The sequence below is a fragment of the Penicillium bovifimosum genome, assembly GCF_028826915.1.
Source record: "Penicillium bovifimosum strain IBT 22155 chromosome Unknown utg000003l_segment0_segment0, whole genome shotgun sequence".
In the NCBI taxonomy this organism is placed as follows: Eukaryota; Fungi; Ascomycota; class Eurotiomycetes; order Eurotiales; family Aspergillaceae; genus Penicillium; species Penicillium bovifimosum.
This window is the reverse complement of record NW_026622712.1, coordinates 1040621-1054565: the sequence shown is the minus strand read 5'-3', so window position 1 is coordinate 1054565 and position 13945 is coordinate 1040621. Positions and strand designations below refer to the sequence as shown.

The 13945-nt window shown below is 51.3% G+C and overlaps 6 protein-coding genes across 6 annotated transcripts; 4 read left to right on the top strand and 2 right to left on the bottom strand.

Moving 5' to 3' along the window:
* Positions 1–456: 456 nt before the first annotated feature.
* On the bottom strand, positions 457–2617 carry N7515_003451 (putative cell cycle control protein (Cwf19); the record flags this gene model as incomplete). Its single annotated transcript, XM_056664195.1, has 2 exons — positions 457–1278; positions 1331–2617. 2 exons carry the CDS (start codon positions 2615–2617, stop codon positions 457–459), a joined length of 2109 nt encoding a protein of 702 aa, XP_056523252.1.
* Positions 2618–2866: 249 nt separating this feature from the next.
* On the top strand, positions 2867–4133 carry N7515_003450 (putative ATP binding protein; the record flags this gene model as incomplete). The annotated part of the gene is made up of 2 exons (XM_056664194.1): positions 2867–2906; positions 2974–4133. 2 exons carry the CDS (start codon positions 2867–2869, stop codon positions 4131–4133), a joined length of 1200 nt encoding a protein of 399 aa, XP_056523251.1.
* Positions 4134–4547: 414 nt separating this feature from the next.
* N7515_003449 (glutathione S-transferase family protein) lies at positions 4548–7967 on the top strand (the record flags this gene model as incomplete). The annotated part of the gene is made up of 11 exons (XM_056664193.1): positions 4548–4553; positions 4618–4735; positions 4817–5193; positions 5334–5343; positions 5572–6151; positions 6226–6781; positions 6955–7076; positions 7143–7320; positions 7376–7456; positions 7507–7852; positions 7906–7967. The coding sequence occupies 11 exons, from the start codon at positions 4548–4550 to the stop codon at positions 7965–7967; spliced, it is 2436 nt and encodes an 811-aa protein (XP_056523250.1).
* A 66-nt stretch (positions 7968–8033) lies between these two features.
* Positions 8034–8989, bottom strand: N7515_003448 (uncharacterized protein; the record flags this gene model as incomplete). The annotated part of the gene is made up of 3 exons (XM_056664192.1): positions 8034–8667; positions 8722–8834; positions 8927–8989. The coding sequence occupies 3 exons, from the start codon at positions 8987–8989 to the stop codon at positions 8034–8036; spliced, it is 810 nt and encodes a 269-aa protein (XP_056523249.1).
* A 265-nt stretch (positions 8990–9254) lies between these two features.
* Positions 9255–9910, top strand: N7515_003447 (uncharacterized protein; the record flags this gene model as incomplete). The annotated part of the gene is made up of 3 exons (XM_056664191.1): positions 9255–9264; positions 9437–9760; positions 9849–9910. The coding sequence occupies 3 exons, from the start codon at positions 9255–9257 to the stop codon at positions 9908–9910; spliced, it is 396 nt and encodes a 131-aa protein (XP_056523248.1).
* A 1212-nt stretch (positions 9911–11122) lies between these two features.
* On the top strand, positions 11123–13313 carry N7515_003446 (uncharacterized protein; the record flags this gene model as incomplete). Its single annotated transcript, XM_056664190.1, has 3 exons — positions 11123–11160; positions 11322–11662; positions 11728–13313. 3 exons carry the CDS (start codon positions 11123–11125, stop codon positions 13311–13313), a joined length of 1965 nt encoding a protein of 654 aa, XP_056523247.1.
* Between the last annotated feature and the right edge of the window lie 632 nt (positions 13314–13945).

Genomic DNA, 13945 nt, shown 5'->3' with positions numbered 1-13945 from the left:
TCAACTTACCGGTAAGTTTCCACATCAGTTTCTCTGAAGGTGGTAAGCTTTGGAAAGCGGGGATATATCGAATTCAGATGGAAGAGAGAATAAAGACCAGAGAACCAGAGGGAAACAAGCCAGCAAGAGTCAGAACTCCTTCAGTTATACGGACATGGGCCGAGATGCCCCACGCTACGGCTTAGGTATCGGGCAAGTTCCCCGCATGACGCCCTAAGAGGACCAGGACTAGCAGATATCATCGGAAAGACTGCCGACAATAGGATATATCGGCAATGTTGACGATGAATACAGTGATGATCCCAGAGGCTGTTGAAATAGCCTATCAGTGATTCCCGTGGATAATATGCGCTGGGCTATGAGGCTCATGAACGATGCAAAGTGAAACTCGCTAGCTTCAAGTATCTGATGAGCCATTGAAATAAATACAAGTACGAGGAGCCAGTCCTAGACCCATTAAGTCGCCTCAACTAGAATGCGAGTCCAGTCAAACTTCCTCCAACGCTTTCTGAACCCATCGACCCTGCGATCACCACGGTTCCAGCGTCCCTGTCGCTTGATGACATCCGGTGCGACATCTAGCATTCCTCCAATGATCTCTCGGGCAAAGAGATCGCCACGAGGCCAGCGGTTGTCGTCCTCCACAATATGCCCAAGACCGCCGTCTAGTTCGAACCAGACGTGGAAATAAGGCATCTCCTTCACCAGAGTCCGACGGAAGGCATTTCGGCCTAGACCTTGCTTTGATTTGGCAAGAGTATCGATCAGCTTGCGGTGCTGCGACCATTCGGACTCAGCACTGAGGATTGCTTCTTTAAAGAATGCAGGAGATGTCTCTCCCAGACTGTAGGGTAAAGGCACGACTTCCATAGATGCATGCCGCTTGCGCTGTGGCTGGGCTGCATTCTCGTAGAAAATGACATCTCGACCTTGGTCGTGGTACATGCGTGTGAGACTCTTCATAAAGTTGCGAATTTCTTCCCACTCGTCATCATCGCATTCCATCAGATTAGTGCGATGTTGGATCGGTACAATGGTAGCGCCTCCTTCACTGATTTCAGGTTCGGTGGGAAGCGTGAGGAAGACCCTAGTCGCGAGGGACACGACGGGGGCAATTGGAGGTGTGCCCTTGTCTTCATTGTGGCAAAGGGGGCAGTTGTCCAATATCCGGTTCATCTTGTGGAAGTCACTGACCGTTGTGTTCTTGAGGTCAATCTCGGACCGATGAACCCTTTTCGCCAATTTGGATGCGTTGTCGTCCATATATTCCAAATCATTCTGCACATGCGTTAGACGTTGCGAAACAAGAACACATAGCAATGGGACTTACCTCAAATTTGGCATCGCGGCCAATCTGATCCGCCAACCGCCGGCCTTCTCCGCCGGCCTGACCACGGGTTTTCCGTTCTTCTCGCACCATATCCTCGATGCTCATATCTTCGTTGCTTTCAACCAGGCCTCTTTCCCGGCCTCTTTTGGTATCGACGGCCTTGACTTCATTCCTTGCTCCTGCCAACATCGGGTTATGCATAACATCAAGAACCACAACGTCCGATTCCTTGCGGTTTGACATTTCTGCCACAGCCGCATTGTACTGCTCTTCAAGAGCGGCGGCATCCGGTGATTTTTTGAGCTTCGCTCTCATCATCTGAGCCTTCAGACGATTCAATGCCGTCGAGTCGAGGTGATGAGTTGTGTTCCGAGGAGGCACAGCGTCCATTTGCTTGCCTTGGCCCTCAGCATTGAGTTCTCGCTCTGGGTCACGGACATGCTCGAGTGGACCTCTTCGGTCTTCATTTTGGAGCTTCCTCTCCTGGAATAGCTCCCCGCTAGGTTTATCCTTGCCCACGTAGTCCTTGCCATACGTCTTGCGGCGATCCAACTCGGTTTCCTCCTCCCGAGCATCGTCGAATGAGCGGAGGTCTCCAAAACGCTCAATAGCAACATCCTCCAGAGGCTTGCCACTTTCTTTCGCTTCTCTGTAGACCCCTTTGAGCTTTGTCATCCTCCATTGTGACCCCGAGTCCCCAAACGTGTAGTCCACCTCATGCTGAGCAGGCTCATCTTCTATATCCTCGACATTTGTTCCGTCTTTAAGATCACGCAGATGGTGGTTGAGCTCCTTTTCGTGGATCTTGAGCTCGTAATCGGCTGCGAGCATTATTGGTTTGGGTGCTTCCTCGATTCGCGTTGAACTCGGTCGCTGAACATAATCGACTTCGAGAGCGGATGGCGCTTCCATCCAAGAGTCCCGCTTGAGATTACTGGGCTCCTGCTGCACGATAACTGGAGGAGTTGAGTTCTTCACCTCATCTCTGGATCTGTGTTGGCGTTTATGACCATGGTCGTCTCCGTGGTCTTCAGAACGACGTGACCGCTTGTGTCGGTGGCCTTCATCGTCGGCGTGTCGGGAGGAATGGCCTCGCTCGTTACCACGATCGCGAGATCGGGAGGAATGGCGCCGGTGGTGATGGTTGGAACGATGGCGGTGTTCCCTCCTGCGCTCTCTGCTGCGGTCGCGGTCGCGATTTCTGTCTCGATGATGTCGCCCTTCACTCTTTTCGTGTCGTTCTTCTTTCCCCTCCGCCAATGATTTTTCAAAATCTTCTAATGTCATGATGCTGGTGGTGAGAAGGGGGTAGAGCTAGAGCTAAATACCGACGTAAGGCAGAATGACGTTTTGGTAGTGCCGGGCGGTTTCCAGCCGCAGATCCTCTTTCCCCGCGACAAAAAAAAAACCGCCTTCGTAAAACAGAAGCTTATCTTTCTTCACCCCTCACTCACCTTTACACCATATACTTCGAGCACAGGGATACCTCTCTTTTGACGCCTTCGATCAGATCTTTCTCTGTATCCCATTTCCATCATGGTCTCTCCGGTGTCCGTCGTCTGCGTGGGCATGGCCGGTAAGGATAGCTGATCGCCCCTCAATCATCTGCAGTGATCTAATAGTGGATTTTGTGGATTGAACAGGCTCAGGCAAGACCACCTTTATGCAAAGAATCAACTCCTATCTGCACGAAAAGAAGACCGTGCCGTATGTGCTCAACCTCGATCCAGCGGTGCACTCAGTACCATTTGAGAGCAACATCGATATCCGTGATTCCATTAACTACAAAGAAGTCATGAAGCAGTATAACTTGGGTCCTAATGGAGGCATCCTGACATCTTTGAATCTGTTCGCCACCAAGGTCGATCAAATTATCTCTCTCTTAGAGAAACGCACTGCGCCCAACCCAGAAAACCCTTCCGTTAAGCCAATCGAACACATTTTGGTCGACACGCCTGGCCAAATCGAAGTCTTTGTCTGGAGTGCGTCTGGCAGCATCCTTCTTGAGACTATGGCCTCATCGTTCCCGACGGTCATTGCATACGTTATTGATACACCTCGTGCAAGCTCTACAAGCACCTTTATGAGCAACATGCTCTACGCTTGCAGTATCTTGTACAAGACCAAGCTTCCTATGATCTTAGTCTTCAACAAGACAGATGTCAAGGATGCCGAATTTGCCAAGGAGTGGATGACCGACTTTGATGCATTCCAGCAGGCTTTGCGGGAGGAGGAAGAATCAGGCGCGTTTGGAACTGAAGGTGGTGTTGGAGGGTTTGGCTCTGGCAGTGGATACATGGGCTCTCTTCTCAACAGCATGAGTCTCATGTTGGAAGAATTTTATCGACACCTTAGCATCGTTGCCGTCAGCTCAATGACTGGCGATGGCGTCGAGGAATTCTTCGACGCTGTGGAGACCAAGCGACAAGAGTTTGAACGCGATTACAAACCCGAATTGGAGCGCAAGAAAAAAGAGCGTGAAGAGCAGACAGCAGCTCAGCGTGAGCTTGAGCTTGGAAAATTAATGAAAGACATGAATGTGTCTGGATCAAAGAAACCTGCACAGGAGGCCGAGACAGTCAGTGAAGCAGAAGATGAAGAAGACGAAATCATCAAACGTGGCATGGCGGATGGGGAGGCTGACAGTGACTACGAGTACGAGGACTACGAAGGTCCTAGTGCGGGCAATGATGAAGGTCTCTCCCAGCGTTACAAGCAGGCTTTGGCGGGCTCCCAATCTGCTCCATCAGACCAAGACAACAGCTTCACCAGGTATTTGCGTGGGGCCAATATGCAAAAGTAAAAGGTCATTTTCTGTGGGCTCTTCCAGTCTTAAGGCGTTTGTGGTTCTGGGAGGCGTATCTCCATTGCATTCAAGTATTGGGTCTCATGCATCTAGATAAATATCATCTTGATTTACTTCAATGCTTCATTTTCGGACGTAATAACATGACTACTACGTAGATGTAGTAGCATGACTTGTGTTTACTCGAACATTTGCAAACAAGTCAAAACGAGGAGCCTGGGTAGCTATTTATGTGACGTCATGTGCTTCTCATACGCAGTAGTTCCGGCTTAAAATGATCGGATCGTAAGGAAGCTTAGGAAGCTTCATCCTGCAAGCATCTCACGAGAATCTTGACTTTTTCTTTCGACGCAGCTACTTCATTATTGCCAGGCTCTCCCCTAGATTTTGATAGAGAGACAACAGATCATCATGGATGTGCGTCCCTCATATCACCACCCCAATCGGACCTTGAAACCAGTGCTAAAAGTGAATTCGACAGGTCTTCCTTCTGTATGTCTACTCAACAGCCGCATGGCTATCAATTCAGAGTCTTGCTTTGATTGCTGGTCCAAGCATGATCATCACCATGCTGCTGGATGAGACTCGGCCTTCTACCCGTACGCCCATAACTCCCCGGGTAGTTTGAAAGTGCCGTGCGCACGTATTGACAAGCGATGCTAACACTTCATATCTCAAAGCAATCGAACTCTATCTTTGCCGATGCTTCGGATTCAGCCTTTTTACCATCGCCATCTTGAGCATGCTGCTTACTGGCGTTATCCCCGTGGTATCTGATCTCAAGGAGCCTGTGACGACAGAGGAGGAGACAAATCCCCAGGCACCTTACGCTGTACCAACGTTGGTTGTCACCTCTATCTTCCAGAGCGCGTGTGCCTTCTACGCGTGGACCTGGTATGTTTCTGGTGGGCAGGGTCTCTTTGCTGTTGGTGTTGTTGGATACGCTACTATTGCGGCGCTTGGGCTTTGGTGCATGCTCTTCGCTAGCAGCCACGGCAAGATCAGTCGCCGTACAGGTGCTGACAAGAGGACGACGGGATATCCCTTCAAGAATAGGGTAGCTGCCAGGAAACATGGCAAGGGGTTGTAAAGTCTCCATTTGAGCCTACCTTCGGGAACCAAACTGCTTCCTTAACATCAAATTCAATATTGCGAATCAATGATACCATCTCAGTAAGAGATGAGATGTGCCCATAGTCCAAGAAGCGTATGTTGTACTCCGTATGCTGGTGGTACTTTGTAGGGGCACATAAATGATCCGAGCTCCCAAGCTAAACCCCACATCGCCGCTTCAACCGCTTTTCCTTTCCTCAAAAGCAGCACGCCTCTCTACGACTATATAGTATTGGGTAAACAATGGAGTCCGAGTCCCGACTATCGTCCAACTTGCCATCATCTATACCTATGGGCGATCAGTCTAATTTCCGCCAATTAGGCCGCTTTGACTCGGAACCCTTCAGGATCTTCCGTCCCCCGACCGAAGCTGTATCGCAGAACGCGACACATGCCCCGCACGCTTTTATCCGTCCTCCACGACCAGACGGACCGGCGAATACTTTCTTAAGTGCACCCCAATCCACACAGCACCAGTCGCATCCTCATCCCGGAGATGGTGTCGTCTCGCACTTACAACAAGGGCGATCCCCCAATCGCGCCGGCCTACATCAATCGCAGGAGTTCAACCATGGCGTCGATCATGCGGCACATATGAGGGGGGCATTACATGGCACTGCTACCGGGCAGATGGGGCCTCCCCAGTCGCTGTCGCCAAACGAGCTAGCGATGGGAAACAACCCGCACCAAGCTCAAAATAACGCCTTAGCAACGATGCAGTCTCCAGGTCAACACTTTCAACCAGACCTTATCGAACTTGATTCGGAACCTGTTGATCCGGCAACTTTCGCAGGCTCTGGAGAGCTGCAGGGTTTCAAAATGGTCACGGATCCTCCGAACCTGGAATACTGGAGAGACAGATTGTTCAATGTCGACGAAATGATTACACTTAGCGAAGAGGAGTACGCAAAACCCCCTTTACTTCGCTGCTGTCTCCAGGGCCTGACCATGCAATGGCTAACTTGTAATTTCACAGATACCTAACATACTTCCCCCATGTTGACAATGTATACTCCCACCGCTCAACTCAGCGCTACAAGCGCAAACCCTTCGTTTCCCATTACTGGGACTGTCGACTCAAAGGCCGACCCCCGGGGACCCCGAAATCCGACGACCCAGAGAAGAAGAAACGCAAGCGTACGGCTAGAGAAAGGGACCTCTGCCATGTCAAGATCAAAGTTGTGGAATACTTCCCAGTGTCCGAAACATCGAACTCAACCGACCCGGTCGAACCTTTACCGAATAACATTTTACCGGGCATGTATACCTTCGCTCTGAATGGAGAGACCCCGATCCAGAGCGCCCAACCATTCGGTATGCTCCCGCCGAACACCGGTCTACCTCCAAACCACCCGGGAGTGAATGGTGGGAGATATTTCACTATACAGCGGGTGAATGGCAATGGCGCCAATGGGAAAAATGATGGCGTGGGTGGTGGCCATCAACATACCCTCGAAGAAAGCGATCGTGTCAAGAAGAGTAGTGTCCAACGATACGCTCTGAAGGAGAAGAAGGAGAAAAGAACGAGAGCGGTATGTCCATTGGCCCGTTGGAAGATCCCCGCATATTTCCGGCTACGTCACAGCTCTTACATTGACTTCATTCCTCCTTCTTGCATCTTACTACAACAAGGATCAAGAATTACTGCTTTTCTTCGTTTGGATATTTTGAGCTTTTGATTGTTCGGTTTTTGACAAGTACATAGGACCGAGTCATGTCTCGACCAGGCCAAAAGTCGTACCATACAAAAGCAACCGGTTTGGCCGCGGAAACTGCGATCAAACATTCCGCCGAGGTCAATCTCAAGCTATATGGAAGCTGCTTCTGGTGAGAATCTCCAGATTTGGTCTGTTATGACAAAGTCGTGTATTGACATTGCTCGTATGCTTGAAGTCCCTTTGTGCAGCGGGTGTGGATTGCTTTAGAATTGAAAGGCATTCCGTACCAATACATCGAAGTGAATCCTTACGAGAAGCCTGCATCGCTTTTGGAAGTCAACCCACGAGGACTTGTTCCAGCTTTGCGACATGATGACTGGGGATGCTATGAAAGCAATGTGTTGTTGGAATATGTAAGGAGATCCCGAGGGTCGAATGTTCATCACCTCACTAACTGATTCTTCGCAGCTTGAGGATTTGAATGTAGGAGGTGCATTGCTTCCGGCAGACGCAAAGTTGCGCGCTCATTGCCGGTTGTGGGCGGATCATGTAAGGAAATAGATTTCCTCTTATGTTGGTCATGACTGATAATCATTCAGGTCAATCGGCATATTGTGCCGAGTTTCTATCGGGTGCTGCAAGAGCAAGACCAGCAGAAACAGATCGAGAAGACGCAGGAGCTGCGCGAAGCGATGGAGAAGCTGCTCGAGGTGGCGCATCCCAAAGGGCCATTCTTCATGGGCCCGCAGATGTCCCTTGTAGACGTTCAAGCGGCGCCGTGGATTCTTCGGCTGCGGCGGGTCCTCAAACCGTATCGGGGTTGGGCAGATGCCGAGGAGGGAAGCAGGCTGGCGTCTTGGATCAATGCGATCGAGACCGACCGGCATGTTCAGGCGACAACTAGCACGGATGAGCTGTACCTGGACAGCTACGAGCGATATGCCGGTGCGTATCCTGAGTTTCCTTTCTTTCGGTGTTGTTGCTAACACATGTCGCAGAGAACCGTCCAAACACATCCCAAGTTGCCAATGCCATTAATGCAGGACGTAGCCTTCCTTAGTGCCAGAAGAAATGATCTGGTGGCCAATGACGGGGGGCGAAATGACGATGAATAGCCATATGTATATTAGCCAGTTCGAGCACCGCGATTGAAATTAAAACCAGCTCTTCCACTTGCATCAGGGCCTCGGGGGTTGCGCATAGGCTGCTGCGGAGTTTGACCATCGGAATTGGTACGCTCCACCTGCTGACGCCCACCCCTGGGCGGGAAGGGACTACTTGACTTAGGCGCAATTGGATCGTACAGATGTCTTGACTTGTTGGAGGTTGACGATGAGTCTCGCTTCTGGTGATCTCTTCCGCCACGTCCTTTGCCTCTCGCTCTGCCCTCGCCTGTGTGGGTTTGACGAGGGGGTGTCGTACTACCGGACGACGCACCTGAGCCCGTAGCAGATGATGTTCCAAATAAGCGTTCGCGCACTTCTTCGTATTTCCGCTGTTTCTCCTCCCGATTCTTCAGGGCAATAGCATGACGTTCCTCGGCCGTTAGCTGGGGTGGATCTTTTTCGTCGCCCGAATCATCGCCTTCATCGAGTCCGAGCCGACCCAGTCCAGCCGTTGCACCAGCGACTGTATTCGATGGGGAATTTCTTCCCATAACTTGAGGTTTCCGGCTTAGTAGTGTGACTGCTGGCTTGAAGTCTTGCTTGAGGGGCACATCGGCGCGCGCTTCGGCGAAATGGAACGTCTCTGTGTTCTCGCTGCAACTCGATTTAGTCTCTTGAACTACCCCAACAGGTCCAGGGGTATCTTACGCCTGAGCCCATAATTGGCGATTGAACTCTGCATGTTCTGCCCTGCGTTGCGCCTTGGTCACTTTCGATGAGACTTTCTTTTCGGACGGCGGGGTAGGCGTAGAATCTAATTGCTGTGGATGATTTCTATCAGCATGTCATAGCTGGGTGAACTTGAATAGCAGAACGTCTGTATCCAATCGTATACATATTCTCCAATACGTACATCTGCTTGGGTCTCCCACGAATCCTCCCAGGCATCGGGAACTGAACGTAAGTTTGCGCTCATTGCACAAAAATGGCGTTTAAGACGTGATTTTGAATGGAAAGAACGTAAATTCCGAGACGATTGAAGGTAATTAGCCCAAAAACTAAGGCTAGCAATAGTTTGTATGTTCATGTGGTATATAGTTGGGGAAGGAAGAAGAAGAAAAAAACGTGAGCGCCGGCGGGGGGGGGCCACCGCCTGACGACTAAACAGTTGCTCTCTCTAGAGTGGTTCGTCTCCAGAAACCTACAAATCCGCCATTTCAATATTTTGTCAATTCTCCAATATGGCCATCGGTACGTCTTCTCTACCTCCCACAAGAGCCATACAAAATTGGTGGGCCCGCTGGCACTGGCGATATCGATAGCGAAGCTCCATACCCACCTCCATCAGCCACCTGCGAACCCACCTCTTAGCCTTGTCACTGCAGGCCTGGGAATACACCCATTAACAGTCCTTCTTTGTTAGACCCCAAAGACCCAGACGGCGACTCGACAATGACCTCCTCCGCAGACTCCATCCGCCCGGACGAAGATAGAACCGGCGCGCGCACTCCTACAGCCATAGCCCACGCTTCCGGGGCTGGCGGTGATGCAGCGGAGCTTTCTCCTCCCGGCTCTCAGACACATCAAGAATCAGTATCGATTGGCGATATTGGAACTGCGCTTGATGACCGCGCTGGACAGCCGGACAAGACGTCGGAACAGCCTGGCCCGGCGTGGCAGAGCAAGCGTGCCCAGGAGGAATACCAACGCGCTATGGAATTTGTTGTCGACAAGGATTTCAGTCTAGGTATGTGGCTCGTTATATCCGTCTGGTGCAGCTTGGCTTGGAGTAGCTTTTCGGCTTTGTACGGTTGTGCTGACTGGATTATTCTTAGCTGAATTTGGCGACCCCTTCGATGAGCGAGACTTGACGGGGACGCCGTTTTTTACTAAGTAGATGGAGATGGGTGGGTGTCAGCACTGGAGAACATAGGACACGATATGAATAATGAGACATGATTTGATTCTGCATCTGCCTTTGAAAGATGGTACATTCACGGTTCCTTTCTTCTGGCTCTCTTTCTTTCGGTATTATACTTTGGTTTCATACGCTCAGCCGGCATCATCATAGGTAGCGGATCCGGATATCAAGTTGTTGAACTAACTCATGCCTACTTTAACAATTATGCAGTCATATATGCTCATGAGTCCGATATTGAGTGAGGACAAAGGATATCAAGAGCCTTATCCCAGACTGTCACCCTGGCTGGAAGCCAGCTGCTTACCACGAGGTGACGGCGAGACCTCATGGCTGCCGATAGTACCCCTCCCTTGAAACACACCTGTCATCTTGATCCTAGGAGAACACTGACGTCTGCGATGTGCAGGTGCTTGACCCGGAAAAAGTACGGGAAGGTTTTGCCCGATGCACCGTCGGATGAGACGTCACATTCGACACGCCCAGCAGCCTGTCAGTGTCTTCATACTTGTACGATTCCAGACGCAGTCCAGATGGTGGCCTCATTGGGGTCTCTTGCGATGCCCCCGAGCGTATTGCGGGACCCTGATTTGATATGAAGGGATACTGAGCTCATGCAGCGCCGAGGATGCTTCCTTTGCAGAGAAATATGGAAGACGATTCCATTGCCACGTAGGCTTGGATATAACGATATAAGTAATGCTTGTTGCTATTTGAATACAATGCTCATCATCCAAGTCCCTCTCATTCTTAAGCCCCAAGACTTGCTGCTCCGGCCACTCAAGACATGCTACTAAGTCTATGGCGTCCGAGGACAAGGCTAGGGGAGAAGGGGAATATATGCAAAGAACTCCTTGAATCAACAGATATTGAAGTACTGTTGTTCTAGGGAGTAGGGCAAGTGTATGGATGAACCAATCAATGTAAGAGGATCAACTGTCGAACAACAAAGGGACTCCCACGCGGTCGTTGGCGGGGCAACGGGAGGGCAAAGCAAAACCTCCCGCTTTGTGACTTTCACAACTATCACGACAATCAGACACGACAACGAGGAGCACTCCCTGCATCTTTTTATACATATCCATAGTGTACTTATCACTTGGTTAGGGTTATTTACATTATACCCATACTTACTGTGTACAACGAACTCGAATTCCATCGACAATCTGACACATTCCACGCGTGTCAACAATGGAAAACCAACCTCCCTCACCACAGGCGCAGCCAAGGTATGTCTTTCGACTTGCTCATTCTCTTTGTTTCTTCATTCCATAATTATCTACTTCGTGTGCAGAGCACCCGTGTGTCTTGTTCAGGGGTTCGCTCTTTTCCCCTTTGTTTTGAAATCCTCCCCAGTAGTCGCAACACTAACATAGATTGTCTCCTACAGCGACCGTGCCAACCCTCTTACCGAAAGTTCCTTTAGTTTTACACCCATCAAGGCCCTGAAAGCCTTGCCGCGACTGTGGGATCGCAAACCTTCGACACCTATCCGCGGTGCCGACAAGTCACGGAAATTGTGGAAGCGGATTCGCTTCCCCTTTACCGGCATGAATACTGCAACGGGAGGCGCGGCCACGGCCATTGGCGTCTCTAGAAATTCAGACTATCAGCGTGGTGTGAAGCGCCGCTGTGTCGACCCCGCTGACGCGAACCATGAGACTGAGCCCGAGCAACGTGGTTGGTCTTTCCTGGAGACTAAGTGGGAGATGCAGGCGTCTCGGAAAAAGCGTACGTTTAGCGCATGTCCCATTGCATGATCTTGGACTCGGTAGGATCTTTCTAACATTTTATAGGTAAAATGCCCGAGTTTGATTTCAATATCCACGAAGATCGGTCTCAGGAGATGTTTGGTTTCACCGCGAATCAACCCACCGATGTCGTTACAGATGCGTCTACGAATTTGTGCCAGCCGCTTGGCCTGATCCAAACCCCCGAAATGCTAGTCGACAATGATGCTACGGTCACCGATGTGGATATTACGACACCTGATGCGAAGACAACTGAGGATCCGGAGTCTACACAATCCAGCCACGATGCGTCAGCTACATCAAACGCAACAGAGGGGCTGATCCAGGTCGTAGTACCAACCGCGGGGCCCGCGCAGGACCTGACGCAAGAGCAGGAGGTGAAGCTGGTACGATCGGCGCTCCGAAGCTCTCTGGATGGAGAGGATGCCGAACTCCTCAACGATTTCCTGTCCAAAGCAAAAGCGAAACGGGCCGCAAAGTCAATGGACTCCGAAGATGCGGAAGCAATGGATGTATCTTCTGGCTCGCCTAGCTCAGAGGAGTCGCCGGAAGTTGAATGCTCGACACCGCGATCACGCCGCGCGTTGGAGGAACTGAATACCAATTCCCCTTCGCCTGTCAAGCTACACATCTCACCCAGTAAATATGATGTTGAGCGTGGTGCCGAGCGCACTAACGACCAGGAGACGATCATCCCTAAGGAGATCAAAGAAGAAGCTCCTCCAAACCCTGCACGCCGTCGCAGCTCGCGTACCAAGGACTCCAGTGCCCCTAATGCGCGCAACACTATCTCGCTGCGCCGGGCTAAAGGGACAGAATTCATCTTCTTGCAGCGAACCGAGGCGCAGCAGATTGCCTTGGCCACCAAGCGGAACACCCGACTCAACAAGGGCAAATCTGTCGCTCCCAATGTCGCTCTTGAAGCTCTGGCTCAACAAGCGAGCGAGGAAGCCCGCCAATCGAGTAGTGAACCGAATGAGAGCTCGCGCAATCGCACTAGCCTCCGCGGGCTGACCAAGCCCCGAAAGCAAGTGACTTGGAACGAGGAGCGCATGGCCGAGTACGAAGAGTACGAAGTGATGGAGGATCAAGAAGCTGAAGAGGAGGGCGATCAATGCACGGATGACGTGGGTGCGACGCCTCGCCGACCAGCTGAGAGCAAGCGCTCAGCAAAGAAAGACGAGTCTAGCCAGCGCAGCAGCCGTAGCCAAACCCAAAAGGCAGATGAGCAGGCAGACAATGGGGGCCCGACCGCGCCGGTTGCTGCAGCCACTGCTGCAGCCCCCCGCTCACGCCGGGTGAGGCGTCTGGGTGATTCGGGGATCATGGGCTCCGGTACTCCAGTGAAACCTGGAAGCCGCAGCACAAGCAAGCCTCCCGCAGCCTCGGCACCTGCCGAGGCTCAAGGCCCCTCCACGCCAACCAAGGGCCGCCGTAAGCTTGCTCCCAAATCTCCCAGACTGTCCAAGCTCCCCGCACCGGCCTCTAAGAGCGCTGGGAACAAGGATCAGCAATTCGTCAGTGGTATCCCTACCCGCAACACCGCTGCAGATGATGTGCAGCGCAAGAGTATGCTTCAGATGAGCGCAGGGTGCACGCCCACGGCTCGGCGCGTTCGGTCGAGATCCTGATCATCGACAGTGTGCTTGTGATTGACTTTTACCATTCTTATACCCCTTTTTAGTCTTTTTCTATGGCCCAGTTGTTATTTCGTTCACTCTTTACATATATGCTGGGAGTTGTGTTTTGTGATACCAATTGCTCGTTCTGTTTATATTCCAACGCAAATGAGAATCACCCTTCGTCTTGATCAAGATAAGATCATAAGAATCGTGTAAGGCGTAGCTGCCACGTTCCAATGCAGAATGACGTCTGTGCCGTTGCGCCACGTTCGCCCCTCCTTCCCCTCGGGACTTGGCCGTGTGAGGGGCATCCCACCTTGGAAGGTTGTCCCTCCTCTCTGTAGTGTTGACTGCAATGCATATGCATCCATGTCCAAGCTCTGGAGAAGAATGCTTGTGCGGGAGTCCTCGCTTATGCACCCAGCCGCTTTGACAAAGCTCTAGATTCCAGTATATGGAAAGCAGCGAGCAGTACTACATCCCTCATGCCGATGTTGAAGTTGATCCTTATGCCAGTGGCTTGCACTGCGGAGTACAGTAGGTTTTTCTGGATTGGGCAGGAAGTCTGGTGGCTTGTTACCCGTATGGATAGCCGAGAGTTACTCCGTACATGCTGATCCTTGATATTTTGCAAAGTCCAT